Raw genomic sequence first — 19,533 nt, forward strand, 5'->3', positions numbered from 1 at the left:
TGACGCGGAGAGGCATGCGGCTGCCGCCTAACCTTTTGAAAATATCGTTATTTTATTGATTCCGTACCCTCACAAAGCCACCGCAAATTAAAAATAGAAGACGATATTTTGGCATGGGTTTGGACGACGTTAACTTCGGTTTTTATCAACATTATATCGCCAGAAAATCGAAACGGTAAGAGGGACGATATTATCCTTTTATAATATCGGTACATCTAGGCGCTTATTTACTAACCCACCCTAGTTGATACTATATTATTAATAATAATGATACAGACATCAGATACCGTTTGAAATTCCATATTTTGATAACAGCTCAATAATGCACTTTTTGGGGGGCACTTGGCAACCATACAAATATCTTGTTGTTGCATGCACTTGTCAAATTCATATAACATTATAATAATATTTCATGAATCTGTCCTAATTTTTAGAGCCCATACATCGAACAATAACATGATTTGAGGTTGGTAGATTAGATCTAAACCCATCTAAATCTTAAACTCATGGATATGTCTTTCGACCCTCGCTGCCCAAAGACCACAAACCTACAGTTTTCCGCGAGTCAGATATTAGATTGCATAAAAGATTTGAGATCTGAGACTATCAAGCACAAGCACAGCATATTTCAATGCTTTCTTTGTCTATAACAAAGTGAGAAAGTAATGTGGTAAACAACAAAAGTAGAACATTTATTCAAGGCCTCCAAGTTGACCCCCTTGACATTTTTCTCCCACCACATGCTCCCCACATGTTGGTGGCGCATATTTGAAGGCTTAAAAGATGAGAATCATTGGTGAATAATATTCTAGTCTAAGTCTTGATTCTAAACCCAGCATTGTCCTGCTTTATCTTCAAAAAGATATGCTATGAAATCTAAAACCATATTGCAAACCTGAAATCCAGACTCTTGGATTTGTATCAATCCATCGAACATATTCTCAAAGATTTTAGACCGTCTGTGTAATTACACAGCTACAGTTCACAAACTGTTGTACCATCAGAGTTGAGTTTATGGTGTTACACACTCTTTGTCTTTATGGTTCTAAGACATAAATTGTCCAATCCAACCTCATTTATGAATTCGATACTATTTACTTAACTTGTCGACAAGGTTTAATCAGCCTAGACTGAAGCATAGGGAAAACCAACGGCTTTTAGTTCATGAAAGTGAAACCATTTTATAAGTTCACCAATCATGTTTGGCTCGACTTTAGTGCATCAAATGACGGCTTTCTTTTTCTGCAACTACAGTTTGTTAAAGTAAGGGCCGACCATCATAGTTTGAACTGATTTTTTTTTTTGAAAATTGATTTTTCATTACTATGTGAGTATATATATATATAAACTCAAATGTTTGTACTATGCTCTGTTCTGGCTCTATCTCACGGGGGACGGTGAGAAGAAGGCAGGGACAAAAAGGTGGAGGGGACCCTGACCAATCTTTCGTCACAGTAAGGGAAAAGGTGAGGCGGAGAGTGCAGATACGGCTCCGTGCTTGGCACCTGAATATATAACCAGACGACACACTTTTTGTCATCACAGAGAACAATTATTGCCTTCTCCATCTCAAAAAGAAGAGAAAGAAAGGAAAAGTGAGTTGATGCCGTCCTTCATGAGAATTGAGAACATGAACGTCAGCAGACTTTTCTTTTCTTTAAGTTTTTAGATATCTTTTTGAAATTTTTTGGTACTTTAAGTTTTTGAACAAATTTGGGTGTCGATAGTTTATGTTTCAGATGCTTAGTCACTATTATGGTGACAGAAGAGGGGGAAGGACCCAAGTGGGTTAGCATAGTAGGGGCCATCCGTGAGGCATCATGTGAGCAATCATGGTTTGCCTTCACCAGGACAGCTAATTTGGCGTGCCTCTGTGCAGGACCGAACTAATTCAAGAATGGCCACCTTGAGCGGCTTGGTACGTCAAGCACTTGGCTCCGAGCTCCCCAACCAGTTCCAATAAAGCTGAAGGTGGGCTCAGCTAGCCCTGCACGAACCTTTGATAGAAAGAATGAAGGCCTTCACTGTTCACCTCAGATTTTGAGCTCAATGACAGCCCATTTTCGTTGAACTCGTTTAAGCAGCTCAGCTTTAGCCAAATATGATGGAAATAATCAGATCTAACAGAAATTTCTTCTAAAGCACCTAACCGAGACTTCTGAAGTTGAGCATGTTTTCCGTAAAACGATCAAATGAAGCTACGTCTGGCTCGTTGCAGGACGTAAATGAAGAAAAATTGAGCTCATGTCCACAGATTTTTTTTTTTTCTTTTCAAATGGCTATAAACCGAGAGGTCAGCTCCTTATCACGTCAAAAAAAAAGGACGAAATGAGAAGATTCCATGTCGAATCTAAAGAAGGCAATGTCGCTATGATCTCATACGAGTGAACTGCAATCGTCACCCATGTGGTAGACTGGCTCAGCCTTACAAAATCGCTTCACTGATATAGAAAAAAACAAGGAAGCTCACTACAAACATTTTTAAGAAGCATTATGAGGGTTAGGGAGGGCCCATGGGCCAAACTTAGAATGAGATCATCCTGATGACTCCACTCATACCACCTCATGGCTTCTTCAAAGCTAAGAATGACCAAAATCAATCCAGTAATTTGTTGGCATTTAGGCTTCCAATGACCATTCCTTAGCCTTGAACCCATCAAGCTTTAGAAAATCAATCCTCAACTTAAACTAAGGTAATTAGGCCATTCGTCTTGCATGAATGCAAGGCCCTAACAATATCATGTGAGCGGGTTCCCTCAAGTGTCCTTTGGCAAATGGAACACTTTGTAAGTTCTTCATGAATTACACTTAAAAACTGAAGCAAATTCATTAACAGCTAATTCTAGTGTTTCATGAATCTACCCCTATTTGTAAAGTAGATTAATGAAGCACTCACATAATGTTCCAACTACAAAACAACCCCTAAGTATCATGTGAGCAATCCAATCTTAAACATGGGGGATTCCTATACAACTTTTCTTTAAAAATAAAAATTTGAGATCATATGAACCGAAATTTTCTTATCCGCTGCTTCGGTAATATTAATTCTATATAGCATCATCTTAACCGATTTCAGCTATTTCATTCGTCTTGGCTTCACCCTTTTATTCGACTGGTCCTTCAATTGTGTCACCGGTTCCTTGAACTTCCTGAGACTTGGGAGACATATTTTTGGCTCAGATAGCTTATCAAACCAGCTCACACTAATAAGCTTACAACAGGGAAAGAGAATAGATATCGATTACAACTTAAGAATCCCAGCCGGGCATGCACCATTGCTCAAATTAATAAGAAATGGTACAGTCCCTCCCCGGCCAACTCTCAACGGCATTTTGATCGCAACTTCACACCCTAGCAAGCAAAATTGTGGAATCTAATATATATATATATATATATATATATATAATGGGAATCGAGACATGCTGGCATCCACCCTCCACAACCCCCAAACCAGCTAGCTATGCTAGGTCCATCAGAGGGAGGGAGAGAGAGAGACCCCATCCAAGCCAGCTAGCTATGCAAAGTCCCGGACGAGAGACAGAGAGAAAGAACCACCGACACCCAACTTGAAAAGGCAAAAAGGCATCGTTCGGTTCACAAGAATGAAAAGCCGTACAAAGCAATGAGCAGCTGTACTTTCACTCTGAACCTCTGATCTCTGTTCCCTGCAATTTATGAGCCAATTTCTAAAGCCTGCAGTGAAATCAACGATCGACCAACCTGCATTTAACGTATCAAGATCACCACGGAAGCATCAAAAGCTTTGGAAAAAGAACAGTGGATTTTGGTTTGCAGCGTTAAGCAGAAAAGAACAACGAGTCTGACAAGAGTTGCCATCTTCCACTGCAGTCATCAATCAAAATAATACAATGCATGCGATTCATACTTGATTCTCTAATCCCAGGCCATTTAATACATACAGCCATTTCGTGGTTTTACACTTGTACTTCTGACAGAATGGCTACTCACCATCATTTTTTTGTTTACATGAGCATCTTTCTGGGTTCAATTAATGTGCTTATCTGATCATCCAAATAATAATAATGATGACGGTGAGTAATGAATTATTCGGCTGGTTTTCAGAAGCAAAAAGAACGTTAGTTGAACTCCAATACCTTAAAGCTTCAATCAGCTGTCAAACCCCACATGGAGTTCATAAGATAAGAGCTTCGCTGAAAAAATGTAGTAGTGAACCATCTGCTCACTGAAACGTTGAGTTGAAACTTAATGTAGCTATTTTTACAAATCCTGTTATCAAGGAGAAGTATCGTATACACCAGCATACCTTTATTTTTATGTAGGAACTACTGTGCCATCTATCGAGGGAGCGTCATCCTCTACAACGGTGTTTTCTTGCCCCTGCTTATTCTTCTCCTCCTCTTCTTGGAAACCTTCGCGGAACAGGTCATAGTTCGTTGGCTCTCTTGACTTGAAAGGCCGCTCACCAAGAACCCGTATCAAATCATCTTGGTGCAAAACCTCCTTCTCCAGCAGCAGCTCTGCAATCTGTGCCACTTGCTCCTTGTGATCCTTAATTAGCTGCACTGTGCGCTTGTAAGCCTTGTCCACCCACTCCCGCACCTCATTATCAATCATTGCCCCGGTCTTGCTGCTATAAGGCTTTGTCATTTCAAATGTATCTTCTCTTTGCGGAAATGACACAAGACCCACTTTGTCACTGAAACCATAAACAGCAACTTGAGCATATGTCATTTTCGTCACCTTCTCCAGGTCATTCTGTGCTCCAGTTGAAATTCTCCCTATAAGAACCTACAAGCAAGAGTTCTCGAATTTATCATTGCTGTTTCACCAGTGATGAAATGATGCATAAATGCTTGAAGTTTATACGAATAAATATCAACCAAGATGGATTAGAAATAAAGGAAATTTTCACCGATGATGGAAGCACACCAGGCAGTGAGATAAGGAACGGTTACTACTGGAAACATTCCATCAGCTTAAGGACAATTTACCAACAAAACATGGAGATAAACGTGAGACTGTCCAGTAAAATGCTTCACAATATATAAATGGGAATAGTAATAAGGAGAAAAGCATCAAGTTAGACTTGAAGAGGTTAGCATGGCGAGAGTCAGTTTATCTCCATTTCTGTTTCACAGACACAGTTTGACTCACGCGAGAGTCAGTCCTCTCCATGATGCCAAAGTGGGCATAGGCCCTCTAGTCGAACGTTCTAGGCTCAGGGTCTTATGCCGCCAGCAGCAACTGAGAAAATTTTCCTGATCGGGGGTGAATTCCTTGTGTCCCTATACTAAGACGAGTAAAAAAAATAAAGTAAAAAACCAGAGTAAGAGATGCACCTCTTCAGATGCACGACCACCAAGAGTCATGCAAGTCATATCAAAAAGCTGCTCTTTGGTCATCAGAAGGTTCTCATTCGGCACATATTGGGCAAATCCTAGAGCTGCACTACCACGAGGAACAATTGTGACTTTAAGAAGAGGTTCTGCATGCTCCAAAAACCAACCAGCAACAGCGTGGCCTGATTCATGATATGCAACAGTTCGGCGCTCAAGCTTGCTTATTACCTGAAAAATCAACAAAATCAGATCTTCCAAACAAGCCACACTATTTGATCTTACCAGCAGTATTGAAGTATGAACCTAATAAAGCCTAAATAGTAGACCAGTATTCATATTATTCAACTAAAAGATTAAAGAAGAAAGGTAGACTATAGACTACTCTGGCTATTAAGACAGAAATGCCCCTGATAAAGCCAAAGCAATAACAGATGCAACAAATTTCAGAAGACACGTATTTATTGCCACATTAGAAGACTTCTTGTATCACGTTATCATAACCAACGAACCAATGGCACCTTATGTCTTTACAATGCACAAGCAATGCTTCTGAAGAGCATCCAATACCTCCATCAGGGGAAAAAAAAGGAGGGTGGGGGTGGGGGGATGTCCTAGAGACATGACTACATGCAGATGTAATCATCACATTTAGAAACTAAAATGGTGAAACCTAGAAACAAATATGCTACAACACCAGTAATAAAACCACCAACCAGGTGAATGATAACAGCTGGAAACAACCACAACCAGTGAAACAGACACAGTTGTGATTTTCACATTAGCATAAATATTAACGAAACTGGCAAAAATAGGCCACAGACACTCTCTTTGTATTTTAGAACGTTTTACTGATCACAAATGAAAATCCCAAAGCCATAAACAATAACAGCATATGACCAGTAATAAGCCCAATTGCAAATATGGTGTCTTCCTCCGTGAACTGGAAACTAAGTCATAAGAGGACATATAAGGCAATGAAACTCACTGATTAATTGATAAATCACCAAGCCCAAAAACATATCTATCTGAAATCTGTAAGCAAGTATTTAAATTTTAAACAATCGTCCACAAACAGAATCACCAACATCCATCAATATGTATAAGGTGGATATTAGCTTCATGAGCAGAACATCCAATTATAGAGTCTAATAAAAAAGTCAGATAAAAAACCACTGAGAATTGTTGCATGATAGAAGGACAAACATTTTTTAAGGTGTATGATACTAAAAGCAGCTGACTGCCCATTCAACAAAAGCAGAAAATGACACAAACCTTATTTTTCTTCTCCAAACCACCAATTATCCTATCAATAGCAGCCTCAAAATGGTCCATTGTAACCTGTGTGACTTCATTCCTTGCTGCAATAAGGGCGGCTTCATTACACACGTTAGCTATGTCTGCTCCAGCAAATCCAGGTGTAAGTGCCGCTAATCTTTGAGAATAGTAAGTTGGGCTGTTATCAAGCTTTATTTTTTTCAAGTAGATCTGAAATATCTGATCACGTCCTTTAATATCAGGCTTATCAATTGTAATCTGACGATCAAACCGACCAGGTCTTAATAGAGCCTTATCTAAAATATCTGGCCTGTTGGTGCCAGCAAGAACAACAACACCAGAGGTTGTTCCAAATCCATCCATTTCTACGAGCAGCTGATTTAGAGTACTCTCTCGTTCATCATTGGCACCACTAAAACCTCCACGTCCCCTTGCTCGGCCAATTGCATCAATTTCATCAATAAAAATTATGCTAGGTGCGCATTGTCTAGCTTCCACAAACAAGTTCCTCACTCTGGATGGTCCAACTCCAACAAACATCTCCATGAAATCTGAACCAGAAATAGATAGAAATGGCACGCCTGATTCACCTGCAGTTGCCTTAGCAAGAAGAGTTTTCCCTGTTCCAGGAGGACCAACAAGAAGAGCGCCTTTTGGAATTTTAGCTCCCAATTGCTCATATTTTTTTGGATTTTTTAGGAAATGCACAAACTCCATAATTTCTTGCTTTGCCTCATCACAACCAGCTACATCTTTGAAAAATATCTGAAGCAATGAGAATGTAAAAAGTGTCACAAGCCTTCACAAAATCAGGAAATCAGAAAGTCATTCGAAAGAAAATGCCACCGAGAAAAAAATTATAAAAACTGTTAGGTACAAGGAATATGCCCTGGAAGCATGAAACAAATGAGAACAAAATAAACTGTAAAACAGGATTTGTCTTATCTCTTATCCATAAATGAAAGAAATCAAACCAAAGGCAGGAAAGCCAACTGTCATACCTTGTTCTTCGAGTTCTTGTCAAATTTAGTAACATGAGCTTTTCCAATGTTAAATATCCCACGTCCTCCTTTTCCACCACTCCCACCAATGCCAAATCCACCTGGCATTCTTCTTCCTAAATAAAATATTGTTCCCAGAACCAGAGCTGTAGGAGAAAATTTTAGTAATTCTTGATACCAAACCACTTCAGATACATAAGTTACAGGAACATAATCATGTGGGTCAATGCCCAACATCTCCTGCGCTTCCTCCAGCTTTTCTTCAAAAGACTCAACACTGCCAATATTGATGAAATACCTATAGTGACTGCCACTTCCTCCTTTGCTTGCAGGAGCTTCAGTTGTATGCCCCAATAAATCATCATCCTTGGATTGAGTGGTAATGGCTGCAGAATTCTTCACATACACTTTTGCAACTGATTTGTTTGAAACAACAATATGATCCACCAAACCAGGTTCCAGAAGTTTGTTTTTGAACTCTTGAAAACTTATCTGTGAAAATCAAAACACACCACATGATTAGCAGGCTTAAACAAACATATTTCCTGTCCATTTGAGAGAAGTGATGGTACCAATTAGACCTTGTCTCTCTTCCTACTGCAGTCTTACTAATCAAATGCATGTAACTTCTTGATAAGGTTATGTAAGCACCAAACCACACGACCAAAAACAAATATTAAAATAACAAATAAATGCTTTTACTTAATTCTTATAAGCAGATAAGAATTGTACCATACTATCCAATTGCAAGTTTTCTAGATGCTTTATCTATTATAATGCAAATGAAGGTATTACACTGTTTGGTTTGTATATATCCAACCACCAAAATAACGGGTGTCAGCCTTCACAGTTATTGCATGCTTGACTACTACATCACCGTATAAAGTCATTGCAAAAGTGCTAACCTTGTATTACTTTTTTTTTTTTAAAGAGGATTTTGCATACAATTAATCAAATCAATATTCTAGCAAAAAAAAAAAAAGGATCATTTTTTGCTTTTCTGATTGAATGTATGAGAAGACTGAAGAAGCAATCTGCACAATAAAGTATTATTCTCCAGTGCCAGATAGAAAATTAAGTATTGGACAGACATTCAAAATTATGCATTATATAATTTAGAAAAACTGAAAAAGGTAACTATAAGTCAACAGGAAGATGGTGAAAATGGTCAAGCATGCAGAGTGCAATAAAGTTTCAATCTGCTATGACATTATTGTTTGGGTCATGTAATGAAGCTCGTTGAGATGCCAGATTTGATGCCTTGATCATTGGTTTACAGGTTACATGAACATGCATGATGAAATTCCAATAAGCTGGATAGACTTAATACATACAATTTATGGACATTAGGGGAGCTCAATCTTGATCTGAAATTATACCAAACAAGTGAGAATCCAAAAAAAGATCCAAAGGAGTAACCTACAACTTCCCAGGACTATTATGCTGGGAAAAAAAAAAAACACTGACCTGCTTCTGATCACGCGGACCAAAAGAAAAAGATGACAGCATCAATCCAAGAACTAAAAGTGGTGTTAGATAATTTTGGAATTGCTTTACAGTACCATCTTGAAAACTTCCTTCATCTGCATTGGAGTCATCTGAGGGAAAGCAAAATCAAGGCCAAATAACTTAGAATAGAATTCATACAACTTCTCTAAAAATGCATTAGATAGAAGGCACTTACTACATCAAACAAGGATACAGATGTTTGTAATGCAGGTCATTTGAAATTATGTCATTTTACATAACAAGTTACGTAGAACACCAAATAAATGTGAGCCACATCTAAGTATAACAAAGGATGTGTCAATGAGATATATTACCAACCAACTCGTTGTGACTAGGAAAAAATCCTAACTTCTGATATAGCAATCTGGCATGGCAAAATGATATATATTTCTCATATCCTTCATTATCTGAATGAAGATTATAGCAACATCACCACCATATACCTAATGACCTATCATGTAAAATATACATTCCTAGCATGTGACTATTTCCTCATTGTTCTACCCCCTGCAACAGTGATGCCTCCGGAGCCCATTATGGATCACTATGAAGCATTGCCATCCTCTGAGACCTTCTATGTTACATTGCAATGAACATGCGGAAGACACATGACAAGAAGAAACAACCCCTTACTGTTATTAGAAGAACCACATACTCTCGATCCAGTTACAGAGAAACCAATACAGGTAAAGATGATAAGAATCTGTCACACATTTGCCTAAGGAATTATTTGAATGTCAATTTCATGCATAAGCTCCATTAGCAAACGAATGTGCATGCATGATGTAGCTGGCGGGCAGCATCAAGACAAGGTTGACAACAAAAAATTAGTGAATATTACACGGCAATACATGAATAGTTCTAGATTTATTAACACAATGAATTTGCAACTTTGATTAAACAATTTGCAGAAAAAATAAGTACGTACTTGAAGAAACTAAGTGCATGTCCACACACTAAATAAGATTAAACGTAAATTAAATTACCAGCTGATCTTATTCATTTGGAACTACTACTACGGGTTGCTACAAAAAGGAATATTTTCCACTCAACAAGGAACACAAAGATCTTTTTATCGGTCAAGATAAATATAGCACCTTTAGACTCAGACTTCCTTTGATCGTTTCCTTTAGGAATTTCCTTCTTCTCTTTTGGGTAAAAGTTCTCATAATCTGCACAAGGAAAAAGGACGGATCAACAAGTGACGTTAAAACACAAAAAAAAAAAAAAACAGAAAAACAAAGAATAAGGAAAAGAGAGGAAGCCTCATCACACTCACTCTTTCTTTTGGGCTCTTCGCTGCAGAAATTCCGCACAGTTATAGAGTTCGCGGCAATGAAACCAGAGACACGGTGCGAGTTCCTAGGCAACTCCCTTGCACCACCAACGGAGGTCAGAAAGCTCCTCCCGAACCCAAGTCCGACGCTGCTCCCATAAAGATACACCGGAATCCCCTCGAAGGAAGTCGCTTCCGGCGCCAGATTCCCGAACAATGCGGACCGCGCACCATAATCACCAAACGCACTTGCCTACAATCCACAAAGGAGAGGCGGAGAAGCAAACCGATCAACACAGGTGCCAAAGCGCCCTAGCAAACAAAACCATGGGTAAAAATTTCTACCTTTTCGACGCGGGCACGCGCAGACCTGGCGATCAACCGACCGACTCTGAGGAAAATCATCTTCTCAAGGTCGAGGGCATGAAATCAGGAATCCGATGGACTTCGTTAACGCGAACTAGAGGGAGGGGTTTCTGAAATTCTTCCTTTTCCACGACAAACGGCTTCTTCGTCCCCAATAGTTCGATTGTTAGGATTGCTGGATTCTTACGTTTTACCACTGATCGCCAGATTCGCAAAAGGTTGCTTCTCAGTGGAGAGGGATTTCTAAGAGCTTTCTTTCAGAAGGAATCTGGTTTCCCCCGCCGAACTCCGAATTCTCGGCGTCGGGAAAAGGACGGAGGGCGAAGAGCGAAGACAGATAGAGAGAGAGTACTGCCAGCGCCCACAGAAATATATAACGCTTTCAGTGGCTTTCAAAAGATACGTAGTTATCGCGTTATTTACTCTTCGGGCTTGAAGCAGAAAGGTTAGCCATTCGGGTTCTTTTCAAATTCTTATGTTAACTCGTGCCATATTGACATATTAGTCCCTCATTTGTAGTTGCTTTTCTTTAAAATAAATTTATTTTTTCACTTTATTTTGATCATATTTAAGTTTTTAACCTTCTAATCATACCAATCTGATTTAAAATTCTTATTTGATCATTTCAAAAATATAATTTTGCCGTGCTAATTTCTATTTTTCTCTATGAAGTTGTTGATATTGGTTAAATGAAATATCAATTATAAATATTTAAGGTTGCATTTGATAGCCTTAAAACTGAGATTAGAGGTTACAAGATGTTCAATTTAAACCAACTAAAAGTTAAATACATGTTACGTGCAGAATTAAAGTCTCAACAAAAGTGGGTGTGAAACAAACACAAGTGAATTGCAAACGTGAATTTGTTAATAATAATAAAAAGGTTAGATTTTTGACAATCCCTTATAAGTTGGGGACCAATTTAGAAAAATCCCAAGATTCTTCGCAATTGGGTCGATAAGACAGACAGAAGTTATATGATTATGGTCCGATAATGCCTATCTAGCCGGATTCTTTGAATGGATATAGCAGTCCTTGAAGGATCCAAATCCAAATTCCCTAGTAAAAATGTAGCCTTCGTGCCAGACATCTCCTTCATTTAGGATACAAACGGATCTGATGTGGTACAACTAAAATATAGTGTAAGTCAGGTCAGAGTCGGATCCGGTAAAACAAAAATGGAACCGATACTGTGATTTCTTATGTGGCAGAAAATCTCTCTTGAGATGCAAATACTCCTGTATGTAAATGGATCAGATTTGGTTGTATTTGTCGTCGGGATCCAAAATCACTGTAAAAAAGTTACAATACCATGAGTTGGATCAGATCGGTTTCTCGGATTCCCATTGACTTCAAGAACTGATTCCCCTTGGGCTTGCGTAAGGAATGACGACATTTGGCTGCTCATCCCGCAGCCACCGCCGGCCACGCTATTCCGACCCTTTAATCTATTTTACGGGTCGATACGCACCGTATCGGCATCGGCCCTTCTAAAGGGTCGTCAACCCTTTCAAACGCGGACCGTTACAAAGCCAATTCGAACCATCTATACCGATTCGTATCGCTGGCCGAGTCGGTTCGATTCGCCGAGCAAGGTCAATTCTCACAGGGCATTTGGTTAGAATGATGAACAAACACGCCAACCAATTCCATGCATTCTGGTCGGACTTCAAGCCAAGCTTGATGAACAAGAAAGACGCTGGTCAGAGTCAAGCCTCTAGTTGTTCGGCTCGGCTAGGATGGTGGATAAAGAGAAAAATTGGACGGTACATAACATCTATACTTTTACATTCATATAATGATCGTGAATGTATTTTAGATTTTTAGTTTTGACAGTATCAATCTCCACTTCGTATCGAGCATAATAAATTAAGTGAAAATTAAATTTTATATTTTTGTTAATGGTTTTCTTTTCAGTACCCCGATGCAATTTTTCATATGATTGATGTAAAAAACTTGGTAAAGTGTGCGTCTTCAAATTCAATTGCTTTCCATTAGAAAATTTGTTTGAAGAAGCTTAAGGGCTGTTTGACAATAACATGTTGTTACTGTCTTGCTTCAAATATTTGGGTAGTTTTTAATGAAAATTTGTTTGAAAAGATGGGAAAACATTCAGCGCCTATTTGACTTTGTTAACTCGTCGACCGGTGATTTGAATTTTTTTTTTCAAAAAATCCTCAATATCAAAAACAGATTTCTGAACTTATTGCTCATTAGAATAAATGTTGCAGATGGGTCGGATCGAGTATGATAACCTTGTTCAATTCTAGCCGTATCGGATCCAAAACTCGACCGACCTTCAATATCAATAGAATGTGTTGGATAAAGAAAAACGTGTATTGCCTTTTGGCCTTGCAAATGACAAGTCCAAAGTGGTAACTTGTGGCACCAACTCCCTCCATCAGTTTCATGGGAACCAAATCTAATTAACAGAATAAATAACTAATTTTAAAAATTACATTTTTTTAAAAAAAAAATTTCAGGCTTCTTTAAAAAAAAAAAACTATGGGTAAGTGATATGGTTAGATGTTTCAAAGGGTTATATGGGTTATTTTTTTTTTAAATTACATGTAGAATTAAAAAAAAGTTTTTTTTTTTTTTTGGCATGTTTGGTATATCCGAAGCTTATGATATAATTTAAAACATTTTCACGTCACATCTTAAAAAGTTCTGGAACAAATGTTCCAAGCATAAGAATATCAATTTAATCCTGATGAAAATAACAAGTTGGGACCCATTAATTCCTTCTTGGATTTTATTGGGTTCCCCCTTCTTTATCTAATTTTCATCAACTTATCATTGGATAAACCGATAAGATTATCTTGTAAAAAATAAATGTTTAAGACTAAATGGGATGATTCAAAATAGACTTTTCAACTGCTTAAATATCGTTTAGTGGACCAAAACATAAAAAAAAAAACGTTTAAAAAGGAGCCCATGTTGTGACATTTTTGAATATATATCATGTCCACTGTCCTCCTGGTTTGACAAAATATATTTAATTAATATACCAAGAACACAAATAGTTATTACAACATCAGCTTTGAAAATTAGGAGATATGAGCCGCAACTGGTTGGATTAGTGGTTGGCAGGTGGTGCCTCACTGATATCTGCAACTGTGTTCTTTTTTTTTTCTTTTGTCTAAATCTTTTAAGTACTGCTTGCTAATTTTATTACACCATTCTTCACAGCCTCTGGCCGGCATCATATCTTTGAGAAGCTTTATAGAAATACTACGAAAAGGTACTCCAAAAAGTATTGACACTTCATTGGAATCGTGTACAGTCTTCATTGGAATCGTGTACAGTCTTTAGACAAAGAACATGCCATAACTTAAGAAAAAAAAAAAAGAATAATCAGAAGTCAAAACCAATTTTACAGCAAAGAATAACCATAGCCACATAATTACAAAAAAAATCGATATTTGCCAATCTGAAATGCATTGATCCAAGCCTCGATCATCTAATATGTGTTCGCCCCAAAGACCAAACTCCACTATCACGTACTTGGGCCTGGCAAAAAGAAATAAGCCTGGTTACGAAGATGCTCATGTGTGTGTGTATATATATATATTTGCATTAGTGGACTTAGTAGATGTGACATTTATGTAAACCGATGATGAATCAAAACAATCCAACTAGATTCATAGTTTATGAAGTGCTAAAGTAACTTCGTTTTTAAAAGGTCAATGACAATATCTTGAGAGAATGACTTTGCACGTAAGGCATAGTAATCTCTCAATCAAATTAATCATCTAATATGCGTTCCCACATGATGGTTATGTATACTTGATCAGTTGATCTACACATAAAATAAAAACTACCTGACTTTTTGCAGAAGGGAAGACATTCCAAAATCTCAGTGTCTCATCGCCTGCCCCGGTGACGATTGTCTGCCGGTAAGAAAAATTTAACGGTTATGGCATCTTTTGGTTATGCGCTTTGTCCATCTACTGAGAAATTTAACAGAAAATGCATATATGTTACCTACCTGCCCATCTGGTGAAATAGACAAATAGAGCACTCTTAGAGTGTGTCCAGTCAGTGTTGCAACCTGCTCAGCCATAACAGCAAAAACTGTAAGGTTCTAGTTTTAATACTGGAACGATAATTGCTGACATTCTTTCAATAATTATTGCTTGGTTTCTTGCCAAAATGAAACTGGGAGCTTTCCCTGTCGCATCTTGCTGGAGCCAAGTAAGAACACTTTTCCTCTGTCATAAGTGAAGCATGAAAAATGCGAGGTCCTTGTTAATGTTAAACAATTAACAGCATATAGAGAAGCAGGAGAGTTGTTTCATGACTGAACTTCAAAAACTATACAGAGGAACTAAGCACATGGCTAAATCCTAAGTGCTCTCAGTACTTATCGCCACACAGAGTTTCATTCACCCTTACAACCTTTTTACAAATGGCTAATGATGTTGATCCTCACTTGGCTAAATGCAGCTGATACTGCTGCCTCTTGGTGGAAGAAGTCATAGTATTAGCTTCTGGAGGAACTGAGGGAATGCAGTTCAACTACTGAAATGTAATTCACTGATGTTCTAGATAGCAAGAAATAGCATGCTATCTTGCTATATATACTTGACTACTACTTTGTATTAGTAGAAATGAGAGTTGAATCTTGTTGCATGTTGCATAACTAACACGGATACAGTAAGCACATCACACAAGCATGTTGCTTTTTAAGTTTAATTAAACTTAGTAGAAAATACTGTCCTCAACTATGTTTCGATTCTAACTTAGTCCATAGAAGAATATGATGAGTGCAAATAGGAAAAAGGAAACTGAATACCTTTTGCATACTAGGATACTTCCACACCATGATCTGGTTCTGCGAATACCCATGAGTGCTTACTATTTCATTGACATTTTTGCTCCACAGAAGATTGCAAACCTGCAGTAGAATCATTATGGTGAGGTAATAGTCCAGAAATTAAACGGGAATTGCAAACAAGAAAGAAAAACACTTCAGTCTTTTTAGTGGTAAAATCCAGACAAAAAAAAAAGGCAACTTTTAATTGTACTAAAACTTACCTGGCTACCCGTGTCTATAAAATTTATTTGATTGCTGTTTGCAGTATTCCAGAAGCGAATGCAACGGTCAGCAGTTCCCCCTCCCGATGCAAGAAGCCCACTCTGATGAGGTGACCAAGAAATGGCCTTCACAGCAGCGGTATGTTCTGTGAGCCTCAGATGTGGCTGTTGTGACTGCAGATTCCATATCAAGAGCTGGTTCCAGAACAATTCAAACTTTGTGAGAAACTCATTTATACTTAGAAGATGTTCTGCATCAAAGCAGGATATGAGCTCAGTATATTTTATGTACCTGATTGTCATTTCCACCTGATGCAAGTTCCCTGTCATCATGGGACCATTTTAGACCACATACCTGTAATTATCACATGGAAAACCAGAAAAGATGTTGGCAATCATCAATCAACCAGAGAAGTTTCTATGACAGGCTATAATCAATAAGCACTCTTGTAATCTGTACCTCAGATTTGTGACCAACAAGCTTGCTGACAAAGTTATTAGGAACACGAATGTCGTGTTGAAGGATGTTCCTGTCTCTACTGCCAGATGATAGGATACATGAACTCCACGCTAGTACGCCTGTTCTTGTCTGATGGCCGTCCATGCTTCGGACCTTTTTGCAGCGAGAGCCATCCCATATCTGTGTTAAACCAGATATCAGTGGACGTGTTTGTCTGAAGTTCTGTGGCTCAGAATGAGATTGCAGTAGGGATGAAAACTAGTTCTGTTAAGGGAAACTTTTCTGCTGCTTTTGCAAGATTATGGTCACATTAATTCATTCCTTTTGGACCATGTGCACAAGGGCAAAGAGTTGTGCTTAATCTCTAAACTCGAAAGACAGAAAGGCCTTTCACTGTTTTGTTCTGTGACCAAAGGCCACAAGGACAAATCACAAAGTTCAAATCTTACATGGTGCAAACTTTATAGAGAACAAAATATTTTCCATTTCATGCAATGGATTTGATTTAAAATCGTTTTGCCAATGATATTGATACGTTCTGCTAATGCAACATCAACCAATACAACAACCGGATAAAGAGAAAGACAACAATCCAACTTCAACCTTGTAAGCATATATTGCCAATTTTGATGAATGCCCAACAGCAAGAAATAAAAACTAGAGAAGAATTAGTCCTCAGTAAGTTGGCCGGGCGCTACAAGTTCAACTCCATGGGAGTCGCCAGGCAACCCTGCCATAAGCTGAAAGCGGAACATTATTCAGAAGGCAGGGAGGGTCTCAAGAATTGTACTCTTTGAAGGCCAGCATAAGACTGGTTGGTGATAACTGATAAGGGGTTTTGCCCTTGGACATTCTTAAAAGCTAAAAACAGGAAAAATGGAAACAGAGAACCTTATGCAAATTACAGGATTAACTTACTTGGACATCACCATGACTTGTACCAACAGCAAGATAGGAGCCTTCCTTAGTCCATTGGACTGAACATACACTATCCCTGTGCCCCAAGTCACACAGTTTGGTTACCTGCCTCAATCAACAAATATACACAATCAAATTACAATAATATAACTCACAGAAAAGCAGCTTCTAATGAGCTTTTTTTTTCCACAACGTTGTTGTCATTGAGAGTACCTTGGAGGCACAACACAATTTGCTGTCCTACGCCTTTTTATGAAGAAATCGACAGTGAAGCGTTTTAGTCACGAATTTTTAAGCTAAAAAAGAGAAATTAAATGGTTTTATACATTTCATAAAGCTAATGTGCTAGGTATAATAACAAAAAAAATCATATTTCATAAATAGCTGAAGGTTTGGGCATCTTTCATAAATCTCTCTAAACCTTTCCCATAAGTGAACCAGTGACGTGCCATCCATAGGGAATGACTTATGTTGCTCAAAATAAGTCAGGTTGCTGACAAATGTAGATGCTGGTTCATAACTATATATGGCTCAAATTGGTCAGAACTCTTACTTTGCTGGTTGCTGCTGTCCATAGATAAACACAAGTTCCCAATCCAACTGCAAGGACATTCTGAGAAGACCAATCCACAAGGTTGAGATAAAAGTCATCTTGCAGAGAGGGAGCATCCAAAACCTGAAAAGGAAAAGAAAAAAAAAGCTTTGATTAATTCTTCTCTCCTATTCAATGCCTATATTCTTCATGCATCTGGAACTTAAGGCTCAAGTGGGTAGAAGCTCAGAGCTCTGTTCAGTTTCAGTTCTAAGTTTGCCTCGGTTCAAGGATCATTGCTGGGTACGGTGGTTATGACTGCGGTTCTCTTGCTTGTGAGGTGCAGGATTCAAGTTATAAACTTGCGCTACACAGATCTTCCATTTTGCTTACTGTAATATATGCCCTTATGTGCAAAAATCCAAATCATTACAGTAATGGTTGAATGAATCCCTGTATCTTCAGCAGTATCCATGTGACTTTTTCTAAACTAAACTTGGGCAGCCATGATTCAGCTGCTCCTACCTTGTGTGGCGTCTTAGGAATCTTACGGGGCGCCTTCGGAGGCGTCGCCACCTCCACTGTGCTGCTGGCCTGGTACCCAATGGAGGACTGAGTGTATGGCGAGCTGGGGTTGGAATGCTCGGTCTTGAATCTGAAGATGTTCTTGTTGGGGCTCATCGGAGAACTCTGAGCAGACGGCGAACTCGTCACAGAGTCGATGCCGAGGAGCTCGGATCTCAGCAACCTGACGTAGGCGTCATTACCGCCTTCCTTCACAGGGGATGGCTTGTCAACCAGAGAAAAAGTTTCAAACCGAGAAGAGGTCCTGCAGGGGATGAATCTGTCGCTGTAGGTTGTCTTCGAAGGGGATGTATAGGTCGAGAAGCGCGAGAAATTCGTGGTCTCAAGGTTAAGGGAAGTCTGTGACATCCCAACAGGAAGGTTCAAGCTCGATTTCTTCTTCTCTGTGGCTTCCATGGCTTCAGTCCTGAGTCTTCCCCTGTTGCTGTGAACAATTGGAATTCAGATAAACAAACGAAGTCACAGAGAGAGAGCGAGGGAAGTCACAGAGAGAGAGCGAGAGAAGTCACAGAGAGGGTGGGAGAGAGAGAGAGAGAGAGAGAGAGATTTTTGCTGCGTTGAGCTTTCGGGGATCAGAGACAGGGAGGGAGAGAGAGAATTCGAACGTTGAGGGTCGCGAGGTAACGGTCACTTGGCTTCCCTTCCACGAAGCCCCAGCTACGTCACCGGCCGAATTCAAATGTGACGGCCTTAACGCCGTCTCATCCGGTGAGCGCCCGACCCACATACATTGGGTGCGGTGGAATGCGTCGGGAAGTCTCCTTCCACTCCGCCATCAAACGAGACACCAACCGTAGATCTTATGTCCTTCTCTTAAATCAACGGCCAAGGTTGGTAGATCTTATTGGGAACTACTTTTCCATTTGAAAAAAAAAATGTCATTTGGCCACAACCAAATCAAGGTCATATATATTGCTGCTAAGGGCTTTTAATCTAGAAAAAAAAAAAAACTTATATAGGTGATCAACTTCCGCATTTTTATATATTTAATATTTATATTTTTAATTACAATAAATTATGAAAAATCTTCCGTATAATATGAATCATGATATTGCAAAAGTATCTAACGAATAGAAATAAAATCGTTACAACGTTTTCAATTCCAAAATAATTGCCAGTACTCGGGGGGGTTTGTAAATGTGACCTCATAAAGTCGCATCACGTTGAGAGTGTTCGTTTTCAACTATTAAATCACTCACTTCAAAAACCGCTCCCTAAAAAACAATAATAAAGTATCGGTTTAAGCATCG

General features: G+C 38.8%; 2 protein-coding genes across 4 annotated transcripts; both read right to left on the minus strand.

Moving 5' to 3' along the window:
- Positions 1-3,566: 3,566 nt before the first annotated feature.
- Positions 3,567-11,109, minus strand: LOC116254294 (ATP-dependent zinc metalloprotease FTSH 8, mitochondrial-like). 3 transcript variants are annotated; one of them, XM_031629598.2, is made up of 9 exons: positions 10,728-11,109; positions 10,386-10,635; positions 10,204-10,278; positions 9,065-9,195; positions 7,598-8,089; positions 6,594-7,361; positions 5,322-5,549; positions 4,286-4,770; positions 3,567-3,720 (listed from the first exon to the last, which is right to left on the minus strand). In XM_031629598.2, the coding sequence occupies exons 1-8, from the start codon at positions 10,785-10,787 to the stop codon at positions 4,294-4,296; spliced, it is 2,481 nt and encodes an 826-aa protein (XP_031485458.1). In that variant the 5' UTR covers positions 10,788-11,109; the 3' UTR covers positions 3,567-3,720; positions 4,286-4,293. The 3 variants fall into 3 exon arrangements, with proteins under 3 accessions (XP_031485458.1, XP_031485457.1, XP_031485456.1); XM_031629597.2 differs by lacking the exon at positions 3,567-3,720 and adding an exon at positions 3,853-4,204; XM_031629596.2 differs by lacking the exon at positions 3,567-3,720 and having other exon boundaries at positions 3,853-4,770.
- Positions 11,110-13,984: 2,875 nt separating this feature from the next.
- Positions 13,985-18,859, minus strand: LOC116255308 (protein FIZZY-RELATED 3). Its single transcript, XM_031631100.2, has 10 exons — positions 18,224-18,859; positions 17,720-17,842; positions 17,167-17,271; positions 16,249-16,428; positions 16,081-16,143; positions 15,789-15,983; positions 15,547-15,648; positions 14,740-14,802; positions 14,573-14,641; positions 13,985-14,261 (listed from the first exon to the last, which is right to left on the minus strand). Exons 1-10 carry the CDS (start codon positions 18,677-18,679, stop codon positions 14,208-14,210), a joined length of 1,410 nt encoding a protein of 469 aa, XP_031486960.1. The 5' UTR covers positions 18,680-18,859; the 3' UTR covers positions 13,985-14,207.
- Between the last annotated feature and the right edge of the window lie 674 nt (positions 18,860-19,533).

Source organism: Nymphaea colorata, chromosome 5, assembly GCF_008831285.2.
Source record: "Nymphaea colorata isolate Beijing-Zhang1983 chromosome 5, ASM883128v2, whole genome shotgun sequence".
In the NCBI taxonomy this organism is placed as follows: Eukaryota; Viridiplantae; Streptophyta; class Magnoliopsida; order Nymphaeales; family Nymphaeaceae; genus Nymphaea; species Nymphaea colorata.

What these genes read in the sequence shown, in the direction of transcription:
- LOC116254294 (XM_031629598.2), bottom strand. Translation starts at nt 10,787, where the DNA reads ATGATTTTCCTCAGAGTCGGTCGGTTGATCGCCAGGTCTGCGCGTGCC. An exon ending in CGCGTGCCCGCGTCGAAAAG is followed by an intron (nt 10,636 to 10,727) that starts GTAGAAATTTTT and finishes TGTGGATTGTAG; the next exon opens with GCAAGTGCGTTTGGTGATTA. An exon ending in ACAAGAACTCGAAGAACAAG is followed by an intron (nt 7,362 to 7,597) that starts GTATGACAGTTG and finishes TCATTGCTTCAG; the next exon opens with ATATTTTTCAAAGATGTAGC.
- LOC116255308 (XM_031631100.2), bottom strand. Translation starts at nt 18,679, where the DNA reads ATGGAAGCCACAGAGAAGAAGAAATCGAGCTTGAACCTTCCTGTTGGG. An exon ending in TTCCTAAGACGCCACACAAG is followed by an intron (nt 17,843 to 18,223) that starts GTAGGAGCAGCT and finishes TTTCCTTTTCAG; the next exon opens with GTTTTGGATGCTCCCTCTCT. An exon ending in CAAGTCATGGTGATGTCCAA is followed by an intron (nt 16,429 to 17,166) that starts GTAAGTTAATCC and finishes GGTTTAACACAG; the next exon opens with ATATGGGATGGCTCTCGCTG.